Source organism: Oncorhynchus gorbuscha, linkage group LG16 (genome assembly GCF_021184085.1).
Source record: "Oncorhynchus gorbuscha isolate QuinsamMale2020 ecotype Even-year linkage group LG16, OgorEven_v1.0, whole genome shotgun sequence".
Taxonomy (NCBI): Eukaryota; Metazoa; Chordata; class Actinopteri; order Salmoniformes; family Salmonidae; genus Oncorhynchus; species Oncorhynchus gorbuscha.
Genome location: NC_060188.1, coordinates 58,859,897 through 58,878,910, shown reverse-complemented (window position 1 = coordinate 58,878,910; position 19,014 = coordinate 58,859,897). Strand labels below are relative to the sequence as shown.

Sequence of the window (19,014 nt, the reverse complement as noted above, 5' to 3'; positions counted from 1 at the left end):
AGAGCAACTTAGCATATATAACTAGTTAATTAGAAATGCCAGACAGGCTCATTTTTCTAAATTGATCACTAATAAATCAGATTAATTCAAAAGTGCTCTTCTCGACCATTGATGGCCTGATTAAATCTTACCCCCGCAAACCTGTGAACTTTTCAAACGTGATGAGTTTGCGGTATATTTCAGAGACAAGATAACAAACACTAGGCTGGGTATCAGTCAAGCACGACCTGATGAGAAGTTTGATGATATGTGCCTTAGCCTACCACGCAAAGGCACTATGGATTTATTTTCCATGGTTAACACCGACATCCTCAGGAACGTGATAACACAAGCCTTCTAGATCCCATCTCCACCACCTTCTTCAAAACGGTTTTTAATTGCATATCTGAAGAAGGGCAAGCTATTGTTAATCACTCCCTGTTCACAGGCACTTTCCACACTGCACTGAAAACTGCTATGGTGAAACCCCTTGTGAAGAAAATAAATCTAGTTTCTTCAGCTCTTAGAAATGCTCAACCAATCTCCAACCTTCCATTCTTAAGCAAAATTCTGCAGAAATATGTTTTCAAACAGCTAAATTATTATTTAAGTGCAAACTGTATTTTGGGAAAATTCCAATCTGGTTTTCGTGCCCACCACAGCACAGAGAACGCTTCAGTTAAAGTGGTAAATAAAATAAAAAATCTTTGTGCAAACACAGATGCCAAACAACTCTCTGTCCTTGTACTCTTGGATTTAAGTGCAGCATTTGACACTGGTGACCATGATGTCCTTCTGGACAGACTGGAGAGGTGGGTTAGCCTCTCCGGTCCAGTTCAAAATTGGTTTAACACCTATTTAACTGGTGGAGAGTTTGTCACCCGTGGTAAAATTAACTCAAGAGAAAATACATATCACGTGGCGTTCCACAAGGTTAGATTTTAGGTCCGGAACTGTTCAGTTTATATACAGCATGTTACCCCTTAGCAGCATTTTTCAGAAAGCACAGTATTGATTTTCACTGCTAGGCAGACGATACAGAACTTTACATTTCTGTGTCACCAGAGGATTTTAACTCCACTGATAAATTATTAGACTGTATTCTTAACTTAAATACTTGGATGGCTCACAACTTTCTCCAGATGAATCAATACAAGACCAAGGTACTTACTGTTGGAGCCAAAGCACAGAGAGGATCTGGTCGCACATTTTAATTCACTGGCAATAAAGATAAAACACCAGGTAAAAAACCTGGGTGTCATTTTAGAATCTGAATTCAACTTCGGATCATACATTAGGAATGTGACCAAAATAGCTTTTTAACAGCTGAGGAACATTGCCAAAGCAATTTCTGATCACAGGCTGATACTGTAATACTCTCCTGGCTGGTCTACCCAAGAAAAGCCATTGGTCAACTGCAAAACATACAGAATGCTGCAGCACGGGTACTGTCCAAGACCAGACGGAAAGCATACATTTACACCGGTTTTTAAAGGTCTCTGCACTGGCTGCCTGTGACTTTTATAGTTAATTTTAAAAAGTATTTTATTGGTTTTTAAATCAATCTACGATTGTGCACCCCGATACATGTCAGACGTGCTTTTAAGTTATGCACCCAGTAGGTCTCTCAGGTCCTCTGGCACTGGCCTTTTAACTTTCCCAATGTCTAGGACCAAGAAGCATGGAGAGGCAGCATTTAGTTATTATGCCCCCAGCGTCTGGAACAGCCTACCAGAGAACCGGAGGGGGGCCAGAAACTGTGGACAAACAGTACCAGTCAAAAGTTTAGACACATCTACTCATTCCTGGGGTTTTCTTTAATTTTGACTATTATCTACATTGTAGAATAATAGTGAAGACATGAAAACTATGAAATAACATATATGGAATCATGTAGTAACCAAAACAAACATTTGACTGGTACTGTATTTAAAAGAGATCTTAAACACACCTTTTAAGCTTTGCTTTTCTTTAGGGTGCTTTTTAATCTTTCAATTTTTATTGTGCTTATTTTCTTCCCCTCATGTTTGGTGTGTGTGTGTGTATATATATATATGTACACATACAAAAAATGAAAATAAAAAAACAGTGAAAATAAAAACAGAAATATAAATTCACTGTTTTTTTATTTTCATTTTTTCCTGTGAAGCACATTGCATTGCATGTCTGAAATGGCCTGTATAAATAAAGCTTGATTTGATTAACTGATTTACCGCCTAGTGATGTCACCAGGCAGGCCAAAACGCCATGCAAACAAAACAGGATGACCTTTCAGGCAGTCTTTTCATTTTCACAGTATTATTCCAACCTCATAGTGTGGAAATATTTGTAATTATTTATTTAACCTTTATTTAACTATGCAAATCAGTTAAGAACAAATTCTTATTTACAATGACGGCCTACCCCAGCCAAAACCTAACCCGGATAACACTGGGCCAATTTGTTCTTAACTGACTTGCCTACTTAAATAAAGGTTAAATAAATAAATCCAAATATTTCCACACTATGAAGTTGGAATAAAAATTAGATTGAGAGAAAAAAAAATGTAAATTCATTTTACAATAAGGCTGCAACCTAACAAAATGTGGGAAAAGTCCATGCGGTCTGAATACTTGCACTGTATATATAACACAGAAAAATCAAATTTTTTACTTCACTGGGCCTTATCCAACACCAAACATTCCACATCACTGAGGATTCATTTAGAAAGTAATAAACTAAACACATTTTGATGGATTGCTCTGTTCCAGCCCTGATCCCTTGGAGGCTAGCAATAACTTAGCATTAATGTTGAGTGTAAATTTCCCACTGACCTTTTCTGGACGATGAGGTTGATGTTCCTGAGGGCCACATACTGGACCTCTGGCTCCCCAGAGAGCAGGGTGACCAGCGGTGGGGACAGCTTCTTCAGCAGGGTGTTGTAGTAGTCCGACTCCTTGGGCAGAAGCTCCAGGAACTTCATCAGCACCTTAACGGCTGACAGCACAACCGCCGAGTTGGCATGGGAGAGACGGGGAGTGACACGCTCGCAGATGCTGGAAAATAAAGAGGACAGGTGGGTTTATTAGTGCAATCTATATTACAAAGGATTTAAAAGTTGACAACACCATAAGTGATTTTAGTGCACAAACTCAGCAGTTACTTTAGATGCAATAACCGTCTGGTGGAGATTTAGTACACAGGACTTATTGTGGAGATTAATCACAACTCCCTTTACAGGACATAACTAATTGGTACATAACAAGTAGCTCAGATATTTTTTATTTTGGCTAGCATGGCTAGAAGAGATCTCAGTGACTTTGAAAGAGGGGTCTCAAAGGAGAATGGGGGGTTTAACGCGTGTGCGTGTCACCAGATCTCAACCCAATTGAACATTTATGGGAGATTCTGGAGCGGAGCCTGAGATAGTGTTTTCTACCACCATCAACAAAACACCAAATTATGGAATTTCACATGGAAGAATGGTGTCGCAACCCTTCAATAGAGTTCCAGGCACTTGTAGAATCTATGCCAAGGCACATTGATGCTGTGGTGGCCCAATGTCCTATAAAGACACTTTATGTTGGTGTTTCCTTTATTTTGGCAGTTACCTGTATCAATCTCAATGCTATACTGAATTCCATGGTTGCCTTGGTAGTTCACTCCTGCAAACGTATCCTTAATTATTTGTTTTAGGTGTTTATGTGCATTGTTTTTCTCAACTTATTTTTTATATACAGTGCCTTGCGAAAGTATTCGGCCCCCTTGAACTTTGCGACCTTTTGCCACATTTCAGGCTTCAAACATAAAGATATAAAACTGTATTTTTTTGTGAAGAATGAACAACAAGTGGGACACAATCATGAAGTGGAAGGACATTTATTGGATATTTCAAACTTTTTTAACAAATCAAAAACTGAAAAATTGGGCGTGCAAAATTATTCAGCCCCCTTAAGTTAATACTTTGTAGCGCCACCATTTGCTGCGATTACAGCTGTAAGTCACTTGGGATATGTCTCTATCAGTTTTGTACATCGAGAGACTGAATTTTTTTCCCATTCCTCCTTGCAAAACAGCTCGAGCTCAGTGAGGTTGGATGGAGAGCATTTGTGAACAGCAGTTTTCAGTTCTTTCCACAGATTCTCGATTGGATTCAGGTCTGGACTTTGACTTGGCCATTCTAACACCTGGATATGTTTATTTTTGAACCATTCCATTGTAGATTTTGCTTTATGTTTTGGATCATTGTCTTGTTGGAAGACAAATCTCCGTCCCAGTCTCAGGTCTTTTGCAGACTCCATCAGGTTCTTCCAGAATGGTCCTGTATTTGGCTCCATCCATCTTCCCATCAATTTTAACCAACTTCCCTGTCCCTGCTGAAGAAAAGCAGGCCCAAACCATGATGCTGCCACCACCATGTTTGACAGTTGGGATGGTGTGTTCAGGGTGATGAGCTGTGTTGCTTTTACGCCAAACATAACGTTTTGCATTGTTGCCAAAAAAGTTCCATTTTAGTTTCATCTGACCAGAGCACCTTCTTCCACATGTTTGGTGTGTCTCCCAGGTGGCTTGTGGCAAACTTTAAACAACACTTTTTATGGATATCTTTAAGAAATGGCTTTCTTCTTGCCACTCTTCCATAAAGGCCAGATTTGTGCAATATACGACTGATTGTTATCCTATGGACAGAGTCTCCCACCTCAGCTGTAGATCTCTGCAGTTCATCCAGAGTGATCATGGGCCTCTTGGCTGCATCTCTGATCAGTCTTCTCCTTGTATGAGCTGAAAGTTTAGAGGGACGGCCAGGTCTTGGTAGATTTGCAGTGGTCTGATACTCCTTCCATTTCAATATTATCGCTTGCACAGTGCTCCTTGGGATGTTTAAAGCTTGGGAAATCTTTTTGTATCCACATCCGGCTTTAAACTTCTTCACAACAGTATCTCGGACCTGCCTGGTGTGTTCCTTGTTCTTCATGATGCTCTCTGCACTTTTAACGGACCTCTGAGACTATCACAGTGCAGGTGCATTTATACGGAGACTTGATTACACACAGGTGGATTGTATTTATCATCATTAGTCATTTAGGTCAACATTGGATCATTCAGAGATCCTCACTGAACTTCTGGAGAGTTTTCTGCACTGAAAGTAAAGGGGCTGAATAATTTTGCACGCCCAATTTTTCAGTTTTTGATTTGTTAAAAAAGTTTGAAATATCCAATAAATGTCATTCCACTTCATGATTGTGTCCCACTAGTTGTTGATTCTTCACAAAAAAAATAAAGTTTTATATCTTTATGTTTGAAGCCTGAAATGTGGCAAAAGGTCGCAAAGTTCAAGGGGGCCGAATACTTTCGCAAGACACTGTAGCTAATCAAGTATTGTATTTTTCCCCCTCAACAACATTAAATTAGTTAACATATTTGACTACTTCTCCAACCAAATAGCTAATTGTTTGGATTCAAATACCAGCTCCGATCCTCATCTCTTATCTCCCATTTATTGGATCAAAGGCTGGACCAAAAGATACAGAAATGGCAGCAACTATCACTCACTACACCCAAAGATTCCTCAGAAGTGCAGGGAGATGAAAAACAGCCTTATGCAATACAGAATCCTGTGGTGGAAATTATAACATTATGTTATTCACATGACTTTATATTAGAATGTATTCTTGTATTAGTACTTTCACACTTTGTCTGTTCTTCTGAGAGGAGCCTCTGAGGCTTAACGCTGACAGTTGATTTACAATGCCTTAGTGATAAAACCTAAAGACTGCATTCCATTCCATGATTAGTGTCCGTGAAATGCTGGCCTGTCTGCCAATGCCAGGCAAACCCTCCTTCCAGTTTATTTCTCCCACATTGCAGATTAACACTGGACTTCATAATTTGAGGGAAGGACCTAGTGTCCTATGTTGCATTAGTATTTCTGTATAAACAAGTAGTAAAAGATCTAGAGACAGACATTTGGCACCATGTAAATCTTGCTGTCTGCTGCTTGATATCACAATGTACCTTTGTATAATTCAACACATCTGTTGTTTGTCATGAACATTCAGGAGGATGTACTTTGCTATAAAGATCTGTAACCCAAATATTTTTCGTTGGGCTCTCAGGAATCACTTAAGGGTGGTCGTTGACCACTCCGTTATTGCAATAATTAATCATAAAGTTTGATAAAGTTTGAGTTTTGAAGAAATCCAAAAGTCTCTCAGAAATATTCCACGATAATCCTCAGGAAAAAAATGCAGAAAAAACACATGTCTATTGTGTGCTGGCCTGTTCTGCAGGCTGCCGCTTTGGCAACTTCCAAAGTTATTCAACTGGGCCTTTTAAATGCAGGATCCATTAACAACAAAGGGTTACTACTTAATAACACTGATAGAGGTCTAGACTTTCTCTGCCTCAGTAAGACTTGGCATCAGCCCAACGAGTACATATCCCTCAAACAATGCACTCAATCTGGTTACACCTACCTGGACTGTTCTCACACATCTGGACATGGTGGTGGATTGGATGTAATCTGCAGGACTGACGGCACTGTGAAGTCTACTCCAGTACCAGCAATCTCATATTTTGAATGCATGGCTTTCAAGAGCACTGGCTCTGTATCAGTACTGCCTGTGCTGATTTATCGACCTCCGAAAGCTCAACTCTGACTTTCTTGCGCAACTATCTGAGCTACTAACACTCCTGAGCCCTTTGTGCCCTGCTATGCCAGAGCTTGGTTATTTCAACATACATGTCGACTGCAGTCTCTCTACCGGCCTGGCTGATATCCTGGACATCTTTGGACTCCAACAGCACGTGGACTTTGCCAGCCACAACAAAGGCCATACACTAGACCTGGTCTGTACTACAGATGTGGAATTCTCCAAATTGGAAGGAAACGTGTCAGGGATGTCCGACCATAAACTCATCACCTTCACCCTAGCTATTCCTCTACCCACTCGGCCAAACAAACACTCCATTCAGTTTAGGAGTCTAAAAACAAACACTGGCCAGCTTACTGAATCCATCTCCTACCTGCAAGTTACTGACTCGTGGCTCAACACAACACTGCATTTGCCTCCATACTGGATAAAGTTGCTCCTTCGGAAACCCGAATGGTGTCTTTCTCCAAATCTTCTCCCTGGTACACAGAGGAGCAGAGCAACGCTCTCTGAAAGCAACTGGCCGTCGTCTAGAACAACATTATAAGAAAAATTGGACTAACTGTATATACGCAGATGTATGAGCAACATCAGCAAGAATACAAACAAGCCTTAAATGCACCTCGGACATCCTACTGGTCCTAACTGATCAGCAACGGCAGTGGTAACTCCCTGTTCTCTACGGTGGACAAGCTCCTCCAATCTATAATCAATTATGTTACCTCAGCCTCCCGAAGGTGCAATCAATACCTGTGCTTCTTCCAAAGCAAAATTGAAAACATCAATAACACCATCCCGTCCTCTCCAGCTCCGGTAGTTGAGCTACCCAGTCCTATGCTCCCTGAGTCAAGGTTCTCCACCTTCACCACAGTCACTGCAGCTGATGTAACCAAGCAAATTAGGACAATGAGGCCCACCTCCCTATGACATGCTTGCATGCTCTGTAGCCTTTCTTCACCGAAATGATCAACAAGTACCCCATCACTGGATGTGTCCCTACTCAGCTCAAACTGGCCACAGTCAGACCAGTACCTAAAAAGCCTGGATCTGACCCTGACAACCTCAAGAAATACAGGCCTATTTCCAAGGTCCTCGAACGTACTGTTTCTAACTCCAAAACCATCCGGCCACTCACAACCTACTTGAGCACTTCCAGCCGGGTTTCAGAGCTAGACACAGTGCCAAGACTGCCCTGATAAGAGTCAACAATAACGACTCTGGGGCTGCCAGCATCCTCATTCTGCTGGACCTCTGTGCAGCATTACACAGTCAGCCATGCCATCCTACTGGACCGCATGGAGAAGCTCCTGGGCCTGTCAGACACTGTCCGGTACTCTCATTGATCGCCACAATTTATTTTGCCATCTGTCCTAGTAGGTCAGACAGGGGGCCCCTCAAGACTCGGTCCTGGGACCACTGCTGATTTGTATCTACATGCTGCCACTGGGAAACATCTTGAGGAAACACGGAATGGGGTTTCACTTTTATGCTGGTGCCACTCAGCTGTACGTCTCAACACTGACAATGCCACTGCACTCCTGGTCAGCTGCCTGCAGGACAACAAAGCGTGGATGCAGTGAAGTTTCCCTCAGTTAAACTGCAAAAACACAGAGGACGTCCTGATTGGCACTGGCACAATAAAAACAACGTTAGCAGCCTCAATATTGTTGGTGTCAAGGTCACCCCCTCCGGTGAGGTTTACAACCTGGGTGTGATATTTAACAGTCACCTCTTGTTTGAGGCCCACATCAACAGTATGATCAAAGTCAAATTTTTCCATCAACAGAACATTGGCAGGTTGTGACGTATGGCATCACAAACTGGAGCACTTTTATTTCATCCCGTCTGGACTATTGTAATGCCCTTTTTGTTGGTGCATATGCAAAGTGCCTAATCAGGCGACAATATTTCCAGAACTGTGATGCACGTGTCCTCACCCACACCACCTCCGACAAGCACCTCACTCCAGTGCTGTTCAACCTCCACTGGCTCTGAATATGCCCACGTATCGACTACAAAATCCTGGTTCAATCCTACCAAGCCATCCAAGTACCTGTCTGACCTCATTTTACTCTCCTGCCCCACACGCACCCTTCGCTCCTCCAGGTTCAGACTAAAATCTATCGTGACAGGGCTTTCAGTTGCGCGGCTCCAGAATGCATTTCCAGACACTGTTAGGGCTGCAAAGTCTCTGTCCTCCTTTAAGGCACAACTCAAGACCACACTGTTCACAAAAGCAGGACCTCTGCTAATTCTGTTCTCAAGTCCTCCAGATCTGCGACACCATAGCTTTGATTTTTGTTTGTGTTATATGTTTTGGATTGTGTTGTTGCAGTAGTAGTACATTATATATACACAAAAGTATGTGGACACCCATTCAAATTAGTGGATTTGACTATTTCAGCCACATCCGTTGCTGACAGGTGTATTAAAATCGAGCACACAGCCATGCAATCTCCATGGACAAACATTAGCAGTAGAATGGCCTTACTGAACAGCTCAGTGACTTTTAATGCGGCCCCATCATAGGATATTACCTTTCCAACAAGTCAGTTCATCAAATTTCTGCCCTGTTAGAGCTACCCCGGTCAACTGTAAGTGCTGTTATTATGAAGTGGAAATGTCTAGTAGCAACAACAGCTCAGCTGCGAAGTGGTAGGCCACAAAAGAATGCTGTTAATCAACTACAGCTCAGCATTTAACACCATAGTACCCTCCAAACTCGTCATTAAGCTCGAGACCCTGGGTCTCGACCCCGCCCTGTGCAACTGGGTCCTGGACTTTCTGATGGGATGACCCCAGGTGGTGAGGGTAGGAAACATCTCCACCTGCTGATCCTCAAGGGTGTGTTCTCAGCCTTCTCCTGTACTCCCTGTTCACCCATGTCTGTGTGGCCATGCACGCCTCCAACTCAATCATCAAGTTTGCAGATGACACTACAGTGGTACGCTTGATTACCAACAACTGTGAGACAGCCTACAGGGGGGGGGTGAGGGCCCTCGGAGTGTTATGTCAGAAAATAACCTCACACTCAACGTCAACAAAACAAAGGAGATGATAGTGGACTTCAGGAAACAGCACAGGGAGCACCCCCCGAACCACATCGACGGGACAATAGTGGAGAAGGTGGGAAGTTAAGTTTCATGGCGTACACATCACAGACAAAATCAAATGGTCCACTCACACAGACAGCGTGGTGAAGAAGGCGCAACAGCGCCTCTTCAACCTCAGGAGGATGAAGAAAGTTGGCTTGTCACCAAAAACACTCAAACTTTTACAGATGCGCAATCAAGAGCATCCTGTCGGGCTGTATCACCACCTGGTACAGCAACTGCTCCGCCCACAACCGTAAGGCTCTCCAGAGAGGCAAACTACCTTCCCTCCAGGACACCTACAGCACCCAATGTCACAGGAGGGCCAAAAAGATCATCAAGAACAACAACCACCCGAGCCACTGTCTGTTCACCCCACTATCATACAGAAGGCGAGGTCAGTACAGGTGCATCAAAGATGGGAACGAGAGACTGAAAAACAGCTTCTATCTCAAGGTCATCAGACTGTTAGACAGCCATCATTAACATTGAGTGGCTGCTGGCAACATATTGACTCAAATCTCTAGCCACTTTTATAATTGAAAATTGGATGTAATAAATGTAACACTAGTCACTTTAAAACAATGTCACTTTATATAATGTTTCCATACCCTACATTACTCATCTAATATGTATATACTGTACACTATACCATCTTCTGCATCTTGCCTATGCCGTTCGGCCATCGCTCATCCATATATTTATATGTAGATATTCATTCCTTCACACTTGTGTGTATAAGGTATTTGTTGTGAGATTATTTGTTAGATATTACTGCATGATCGGAACTAGAAGCACAAGCATTTCGCTGCACTCGCATTAACATCTGCTAACCATGTGTATGTGACCAATAAAATTTGATTTGATAAACTCACAGAACGGGACAGTCAAGTGCTGAAGCGTGTAAAAAAAAAAAAAATCTGTCCGTGGTTGCAACACTTACTACCGAGTTCCAAACTGCCTCTGGAAGCAATGTCAGCACAATAATTGTTTGTCGGGAGGTTCATGAAATGGGTTTCCATGGCCGAGCAGCCCCACACAAGCCTAAGATCACTGTGCACAATGCCAAGTGTCGGCTGGAGTGGTGTCAAGCTCGATGGCATTGGACTCTAGAGCAGTGGAAATGCGTTCTCTGGAGTGATGAATCACTCTTCACCATCTGGCAGTCCGACGGACAAATCTGGGTTTGGCGGATGCCAAGAAAACGCTAACTGCCCGAGCGCAGTGCCAACTGTAAAGTTTGGTGGAGGAGGAATAATGGTCTGGGTCTGTTTTTCATGTTTCAGGTTAGGACCCTTAGTTCCAATGAAGGGAAATCTTAATGCTACAGCATACAGTGACATTCTAGAAGATTCTGTGCTTTCAAATTTGTGGCAACAGTTTGGGGAAGGCCCTTTCCTGTTTCAGCATGACAATACACCTGTGCGCAAAGTGAGTTCCATTGTCTATAGGACCACTTTAAGCCGTTCACTCCACAGAGCTGGGCTTTACAGAAGAGTGGCCAGAAAAAATCCATTGCTTAAAGAAAAAAATAAGCCATCAAGGAAAACGCTATGTCTGGCGCAAACCCAACACCTCTCATCACCCCGAGAACACATCCCCATCATGCTGTGGGGATATTTTTTCCATCGGCAGGGACTTTGAAACTGGTCAGAACATAAGGAATGATGGATGGCGCTAAATACTGGGACATTCTTGAGGGAAACCTGTTTGTCTTCCAGAGATTTGAGACTGGGAAGGAGGTTCACCTTCCAGCAGGACAATGACCCTAAGCATACTGCTAAAGCAACACTTGAGTGGTTTAAGGTGAAACATTTAAATGTCTTTGAATGGCCTTGTCAATGCCCAGACCTCAATCCAATTGAGAATCTGTGGTATGACTTGAAGATTGCTGTACACCAGCAGAACCCATCCAACTTGAAGGCGCTGGAGCAGTTTTGCCTTGAAGAATGGGCAAAAATGTCCAGAAGTGCCAAGCTTATAGAGACATACCCCAAGAGACGTGCAGCTGTAATTGGTGCAAAAAGGGTCTCTACAACATATTGACATTGTTGGGGTGAATAGTTATGCACGCTCAAGTTCTGTTTTTTTGTCTCATTTCTTGTTTGTTTCACAATAAAAAATATTTAGCATCTTCAAAATGGTAGGCATGTTGTGTAAATCAAACGATACAAACCCCCCAAAAATGTATTTTAATCCCAGGTTGTAAGGCAACAAAATAGGAAAAATGCCAAGGAGGTGAATACTTTCGCAAGCCACTGTACATTTGGTCATATAGTGTATGTATGCATATAAACATATCGGGATGAATATATGAAATTTGGTGCATTTCTATTACCTATTTGGAATGATTGATGTAACCACATGTAAATACACTGCGAGGGTAAACAAACAGTGGAGCAATGTCTGTTTGTTTCCCTTGTATGCATGTGTCACTCGTGTGTCCAAGACGGGACATTTCTTGGCTGGCAAGCATAAAGTAGAAGAAAATATAAATTTCACAAGACAGCTTTTTGGGCAGCATAGTACCATACAGCAGGATTTAGAAGTTTGCAAACTAACATACAAAAGCTGGCCCACAAGAAAAAACTTGGATGAGTATTCTGCCCTTGAACAAGGCAGTTAACCCAGGCCGTCATTGAAAATAAGAATTTGTTCTTAACCGACTTGCCTAGTAAAATAAAGGTAAAACTTTTTAAAAATAATTTAAAAAATATATAAAAATAATAATTATTATATGTTACTCTGACAACTAAATCAGGTTTTAGTTCAGTTTTTATATAAACCTGGGGGGGGGGGGGGGGGGGGTTCAGAATGATAACAGAACTCAATGAATCTACTTTTTTTGAGGTGACAACTAAAGATGTGTGCGTACCTCTGGGCCTCGCGCTCGTCTTTGGGGTTGTAGTTGGACAGGCAGTCCAAGATGAAGATCTGGCCCCACTCAGTGCACTCATTGAGGGCCGTCAGAAGCTTGTTGATGTTCTGGGGGGTTGAGGTCCAGCAGGTTGCTGTTGGGGTGGGACTCACTGATCTCAGACAGAGCTGCCACGGCGTTGGCCACCACCTGGAGGTTCAGATACAGTGATCAGTGGTCTGTCTTGTCTGCCAAGTGACTTTCATCAGTGAAATAGGGTCAATCAAGAGAAACTGTTAAAACAGGTCCTGGAACAACACCCTTACAGGCTGTTTTTAAATTACCCCAGGCTCCCGAAGTAGACAAGAAAAGTAAACGAAGTCTGAGAATGACGCCTGACATCTACACTACCGGTAAAAAGTTATAGAACACCTACTCATTCAAGGGTTTTTCTTATGTTTTACTATTTTCCAAAGTGTTAAACAAATCAATATATATTTTATATTTGAGATCCTTCAAATAGCCACCATTTGCCTTGAAAACAGCTTTGCACACTCTTGGCATTCTCTCAGCCAGCTTTGTGAGGTAGTCACCTGGAATGCATTTTAATTAACAGGCGTGCCTTCAAAAGTTAATTTGTGGAAATGTTTTTTTTCTTAATGTGTTTCATCCAATCAGTTGTGCTGTGACAAGGTAGGGGGAGTATACAGAAGATAGCCCTATTTGGTAAAAGACCAGTTATGACAAGTCCATATTATGACAAGAACAGCTCAAATAAGCAAAGAGAACCGACAATCCGTCATTACTTTAAGACATGATGGTCGGTCAATACGGAACATTTCAAGAACTTTGAACGTTTCTTCAAGTGCAGCCACAAAAACTATCAAGCGCTATGATGAAACTGGCTCTCATGAGGACCACCACAGGAATGGAAGACCCAGAGTTACCTCTGCTGCAGAGAGTTAAGATCATTGGAGTTACCAGCCTCAGAAATAGCAGCCCAAATAAATGCTTCAGAGTTAAAGTAACAGATTCAGCTGAACAGTTGATGTTGAGAAGAGACTGTGTGAATCAGACCTTCATGGTCAAGTTGCGGCAAAGAAACCACTACTAAAAAAGACACTAATAAGAAAAGACTTGCTTGGGCCAAGAAACACAAGCAATGGACATCCGACCGGTCGGAGGAAATTTGTCCTTTGGTCTGAAATCCAAATCGGAGATGTTTGGTTCCAACCGCCGTCCCTTTGTGAGATGCGGTGTGGGTGAACGGATGATCTCCGCAATTGTATTTCCCACCGTAAAGCATGGAGGTGGTGGTGTCATGGTGTGGGGGTGTATTTGCTGGTGACACTGTGTGTGATATTTAGAATTCAAGGCACACTTAGAGCATCCACAGCCTTCTGCAGCAATACGCAATCCCATCTGGTTTGGGCTTAGTGGGACTATCATTTGATTTTCAACAGGACAATGACCAAACACCCCCCGCCAGGCTGTGTAAGGGCTATTTTACCAAGAATGAGAGTGATGGAGTTCTGCATAAGATGACCTGGCCTCCACAATCCCCCGACCTCAACCAAATTGAGATAGTTTGGGATGAGTCCGACTGCAGAGTGAAGGAAAAGCAGCTAAGTGCTCAGCATATGTTGGAACTACTTCAAGACTGTTGGAAAAGCATTCTAGGTGAAGCTGGTTGAGAGAATGCCAAGAGTGTGCAAAGCTGTCATCAAGGCAAAGGGTGACTATTTGAAGAATCTCAAATATAAAATATATTTTGATTTGTTTAACACTTTTTTGGTTACTACATGATTCCATGTGTGATTTCATAGTTTTGACATCTTCACTATTATTCTACAAAGAAGAAAATAGTCAAAATAAAGAAAAACCCTTGAATGAGTAGGTGTTCTCAAACTTTTGATCAGTAGTGTACATAGTCTGGGCTGTGCCTGGGGGCCTACTGCCAGCCTATCCTACCATGGGGTTGGAGTCAGCGATGAGGTCCCTGAGGGAATCCAGGAAACCCTGGTCCTCCACCATCTGGGCATTGATGTCATGGAGCTTTGCCACACACACCGCTGCAGTCTTCCTCACGTATGGGTCCTCGTCCTTTAGACACTTCCTCAGCGGCTCACACAGGTACTCTGTGATCTTGTCCACACGGATGCAGCCCATGGTGCGCACGGCCAGGGCCCGGATCAGGGGGTTAGGGTCCTCACAGTCCTGAGGGAGAGAGAGGTGAGATATCTATGGATGGGGAAGTGCAGTATTGCGATGGCTAGCCTGTGTAATATGTTAACAGCCAAAGTAAGTGGAAAACCATGTAAATGTGTATTTTTATGTCAAATAAAAGGCCATGCCTCCCGGCTGGTATGTAGGTAATGCTGCAGCCTCTGGCACACATGTCTAGTGCCGGCGTAGGTTTGAGTCCAACCTACTGCCCTTTGATATCTCTCTCTCTCATACCTTTAAAAACATATTTTAAAAAAGAAAAGGCCTTGCCTTGACAAAGCTGTTGACAGCCATGATGGCCATGTCAGGCTGGCTCTTAGCATAGTTCATCAGGTACAGGTAGACCAGCTTTTTCAGCTCCAGGTTGTCTGTCTGCATGCAGTTCACCACGTCTGGGAAGAGGGAGCTAAAGGACAGACAATTTTAGGTCATACCTGCGCATGTGCACAGGTTCACTTCACGCTGTTACAATGTGGTAGCAACGGGACCAAAACAGAGGAGAAGTTTAGCTTCGTGCTTCAATGCTTCAATTATTGCAGAAATTGACTCACAATGCTGTTTACGTTGTGCATTAAAGGCCATATCAGGGAGTATACCGTTAATAATAGAGATTATACATAACTTGCTAATAATAGACAAGTAGGCAATCCCTTTTACATTAAAGTAAAAATTATTGCTGAGAAGTGTGGAGAGCAGAAGCTGCATGCAGGTCAAATCAAATCGTATTGGTCACATACAGATGGTTAGCAGATGTTATTGCAAGTGAAGCGGAATGTTTGTGCTTCTAGTTCCAACAGTGCAGCAATATCTAACAAGTAATCTAACAATTCCAAGGTCATTAGATAATGTCAGAGGGATGAATGGTCAACACACAGAAGTGTCACAGGAAGCAATCAGCTGTACTGTACCTGACATCCTTGCCCACAGTCATAGCCGCAATGACCTTCTTCACCGCCTCCTTCCTCTTCTCTTTCTTCTCATTGTTAAGCTCTGCCTTCAGCTCAAATATCTCCCCTGTAACAGGATACAGATGCAGCATTAGCAAGAGTCGTGTGACAACAGAATGATGCTCTCATTCAGCAACAGTGGTTGAACAGTCAGCTCAGTTGTCAGCTTTGGCATGAACAGTTCAGCCTTTAGTGGTAATTTCATGCATCCTGTTTCTGTGAGGAGAGTACGAGCCAATCTATTTCCATTAAGAGTTATGTTGCACTTTCCTAATGGTAGGCATGTACTCATGATCAAGGGGACAATGTGTCATTGAAGAAGACAATACCAATAATCGTTTTAAGACTCACCTTTTTTATTTGTTGTAAAATATTTTGAGTCAGTCATTGTTGGTCTTCAAATCTGTTACAGGGAAACATCCAGCATTAGAGGATAGAAAGGACACATCATTGGCCTATGATACAAAAAATTATAGCTATATCTTTACTCTTGGCTTCTAAATATGCTTTATATAGTTGAATGCAAGGGAACAAGCAAAGCAGAACTATAACAGCATCCCATGCCACTACGAGACATCAGTTGTACGTCACAACAGCAGCACTTTCACTGGCTAATGTCGGTAGTTAACGTTAGCTAGTTTGCTAGTCTGTAATGCAGTTTACTTCCCTTTATAATAACATTACATATGGAAAACATGTTTGTAAACAGACTAGTTATTATTATAAATGTAGTTAGCTTACTAAAAGCTCACAACAGAGTCAAATGTTTCCAATCACAGGGCAATTATTGTCTTGGGTGTGACACCAGGCCCGTGGAGTAGTGGAAAATATATGTCCTACTAAGCTAGCTAACGTTAGCTGGCTAGGGATGATTGTAAGGCCTCTGTACTTCCAGCATTCTAGCGCTAGCTAGATAACATTAACGTTAAAACCACAACAAATCATCATTACAAATTGAAAGGTACAAACTTGTTTTGAGAGGTAATTTCAATAAGAAACTGCGTCGCTAGGGTGAGTGAAGCTATTCCAGATATGGAAAGATGTTTTTGCTCCTTGATTGCCGCAGAGAGATAGCTAGCCGTAGAAAGATGGAGCACTCCCGGAAAAACAAAATGAGTGAAGGGTATCGGAGCCAGAAAGGCGTAACACCGGAAAACAGTTCATTTCGACCGGAAATAGCCGGACTATGTTTACAGAGGGACACGAGTAGTTCACAAAGACGGTTTAATTAAATACTTGGCGATAGCTAGCTATGCCTGTGTAGTTTCGGTGGATAAAGTTGTGTCAACTGTAGGGATGCCCACGTTGCTGGGGACCGGAACTGTCCAGTGCGAAAGAGGCAGTTTTTAAAGTTTTTTTTAATGTTTAAATATTTTTTATTATGTTATTTTATTAACAACAAATCAATACAGAAAGTACATGAGGGAACAAAAGTATATATTAGATTATATACAATGGACAATCGAGCTAGGGGGTACAATATCACATTACAATTACACAAGGACCTTAAGGGACATACAGCGCCTTGCGAAAGTATTCGGCCCCCTTGAACTTTGCCACATTTCAGGCTTCAAACATAAAGATATAAAACTATATTTTTTGTGTGAAGAATCAACAACAAGTGGGACACAATCATGAAGTGGAATGACATTTATTGGATATTTCAAACTTTAACAAATCAAAAACTGAAAAATTGGGCGTGCAAAATTATTCAGCCCCTTTACTTTCAGTGCAGCAAACTCTCTCCAGAAGTTCAGTGAGGATCTCTGAATGATCCAATGTTGACCTAAATGACTAATGATGATAAATACAATCCACCTGTGTGTCATCAAGTCTCCGTATAAATGCACCTGCACTGTGATAGTCTCAGAGGTCCGTTAAAAGCACAGAGAGCATCATGAAGAACAAGGAACACACCAGGCAGGTCCGAAATACTGTTGTGAAGAAGTTTAAAGCCGGATTTGGATACAAAAATATTTCCCAAGCTTTAAACATCCCAAGGAGCACTGTGCAAGCGATAATATTGAAATGGAAGGAGTATCAGACCACTGCAAATCTACCAAGACCTGGCCATCCCTCTAAACTTTCAGCTCATACAAGGAGAAAACTGATCAGAGATGCAGCCAAGAGGCCCATGATCACCCTGGATGAACTGCAGAGATCTACAGCTGAGGTGGGAGACTCTGTCCATAGGACAACAATCAGTCATATATTGCACAAATCTAGCCTTTATGGAAGCGTGTCAAGAAGAAAGACATTTCTTAAAGATATGCATAAAAAGTGTCGTTTAAAGTTTGCCACAAGCCACCTGGGAGACACACCAAACATGTGGAAGAAGGTGCTCTGGTCAGATGAAACCAAAATGGAACTTTTTGGCAACAATGCAAAACGTTATGTTTGGCGTAAAAGCAACACAGCTCATCACCCTGAACACACCATCCCCACTGTCAAACATGGTGGTGGCAGCATCATGGTTTGGGCCTGCTTTTCTTCAGCAGGGACAGGGAAGATGGTTAAAATTGATGGGAAGATGGATGGAGCCAAATACAGGACCATTCTGGAAGAAAACCTGATGGAGTCTGCAAAAGACCTGAGATTTGTCTTCCAACAAGACAATGATCCAAAACATAAAGCAAAATCTACAATGGAATGGTTCAAAAATAAACATATCCAGGTGTTAGAATGGCCAAGTCAAAGTCCAGACCTGAATCCAATCGAGAATCTGTGGAAAGAACTGAAAACTGCTGTTCACAAATGCTCTCCATCCAACCTCACTGAGCTCGAGCTGTTTTGCAAGGAGGAATGGGGAAAAAAATTCAGTCTCTCGATGTGCAAAACTGATAGAGACATATCCCAAGCGACTTACAGCTGTAATCGCAGCAAAAGGTGGCGCTACAAAGTATTAACTTGAGGGGGCTGAATAATTTTGCACGCCCAATATCAGTTTTTGATTTGTTAAAAAAGTTTGAAATATCCAATAAATGTCGTTCCACTTCATGATTGTGTCCCACTGGTTGTTGATTCTTCACAAAAAAATACAGTTTTATATCTTTATGCTTGAAGCCTGAAATGTGGCAAAAGGTCGCAAAGTTCAAGGGGGCCGAATACTTTCGCAAGGCACTGTACATAGAATTGTAAGTGTAACAGCTTTTTTGTTAGAGTATTTAACTGTCTTAAAATACAGTTCAATTTCTTTTTGTAGGCTAAGAAAATGTGTTTATTTTTGTTAATTTACATTTGTGTATATGAAATTTGGCCAAAAGAATAATGAAATTAATTAC

General features: G+C 42.1%; 1 protein-coding gene across 1 annotated transcript in view; it reads right to left on the bottom strand.

Moving 5' to 3' along the window:
- The window catches only part of LOC123998901 (AP-1 complex subunit beta-1-like), a 68,485-nt gene extending 51,630 nt beyond the window's left edge, over positions 1 to 16,855 (bottom strand). Inside the window, 8 exon segments of the mRNA XM_046304124.1 lie at positions 2,793 to 3,014; positions 12,579 to 12,694; positions 12,696 to 12,770; positions 14,532 to 14,777; positions 15,057 to 15,192; positions 15,695 to 15,800; positions 16,085 to 16,136; positions 16,703 to 16,855. Of these exon segments, the coding sequence (XP_046160080.1) occupies positions 2,793 to 3,014; positions 12,579 to 12,694; positions 12,696 to 12,770; positions 14,532 to 14,777; positions 15,057 to 15,192; positions 15,695 to 15,800; positions 16,085 to 16,121 (938 nt within the window). The 5' untranslated portion in view covers positions 16,122 to 16,136; positions 16,703 to 16,855.
- Between the last annotated feature and the right edge of the window lie 2,159 nt (positions 16,856 to 19,014).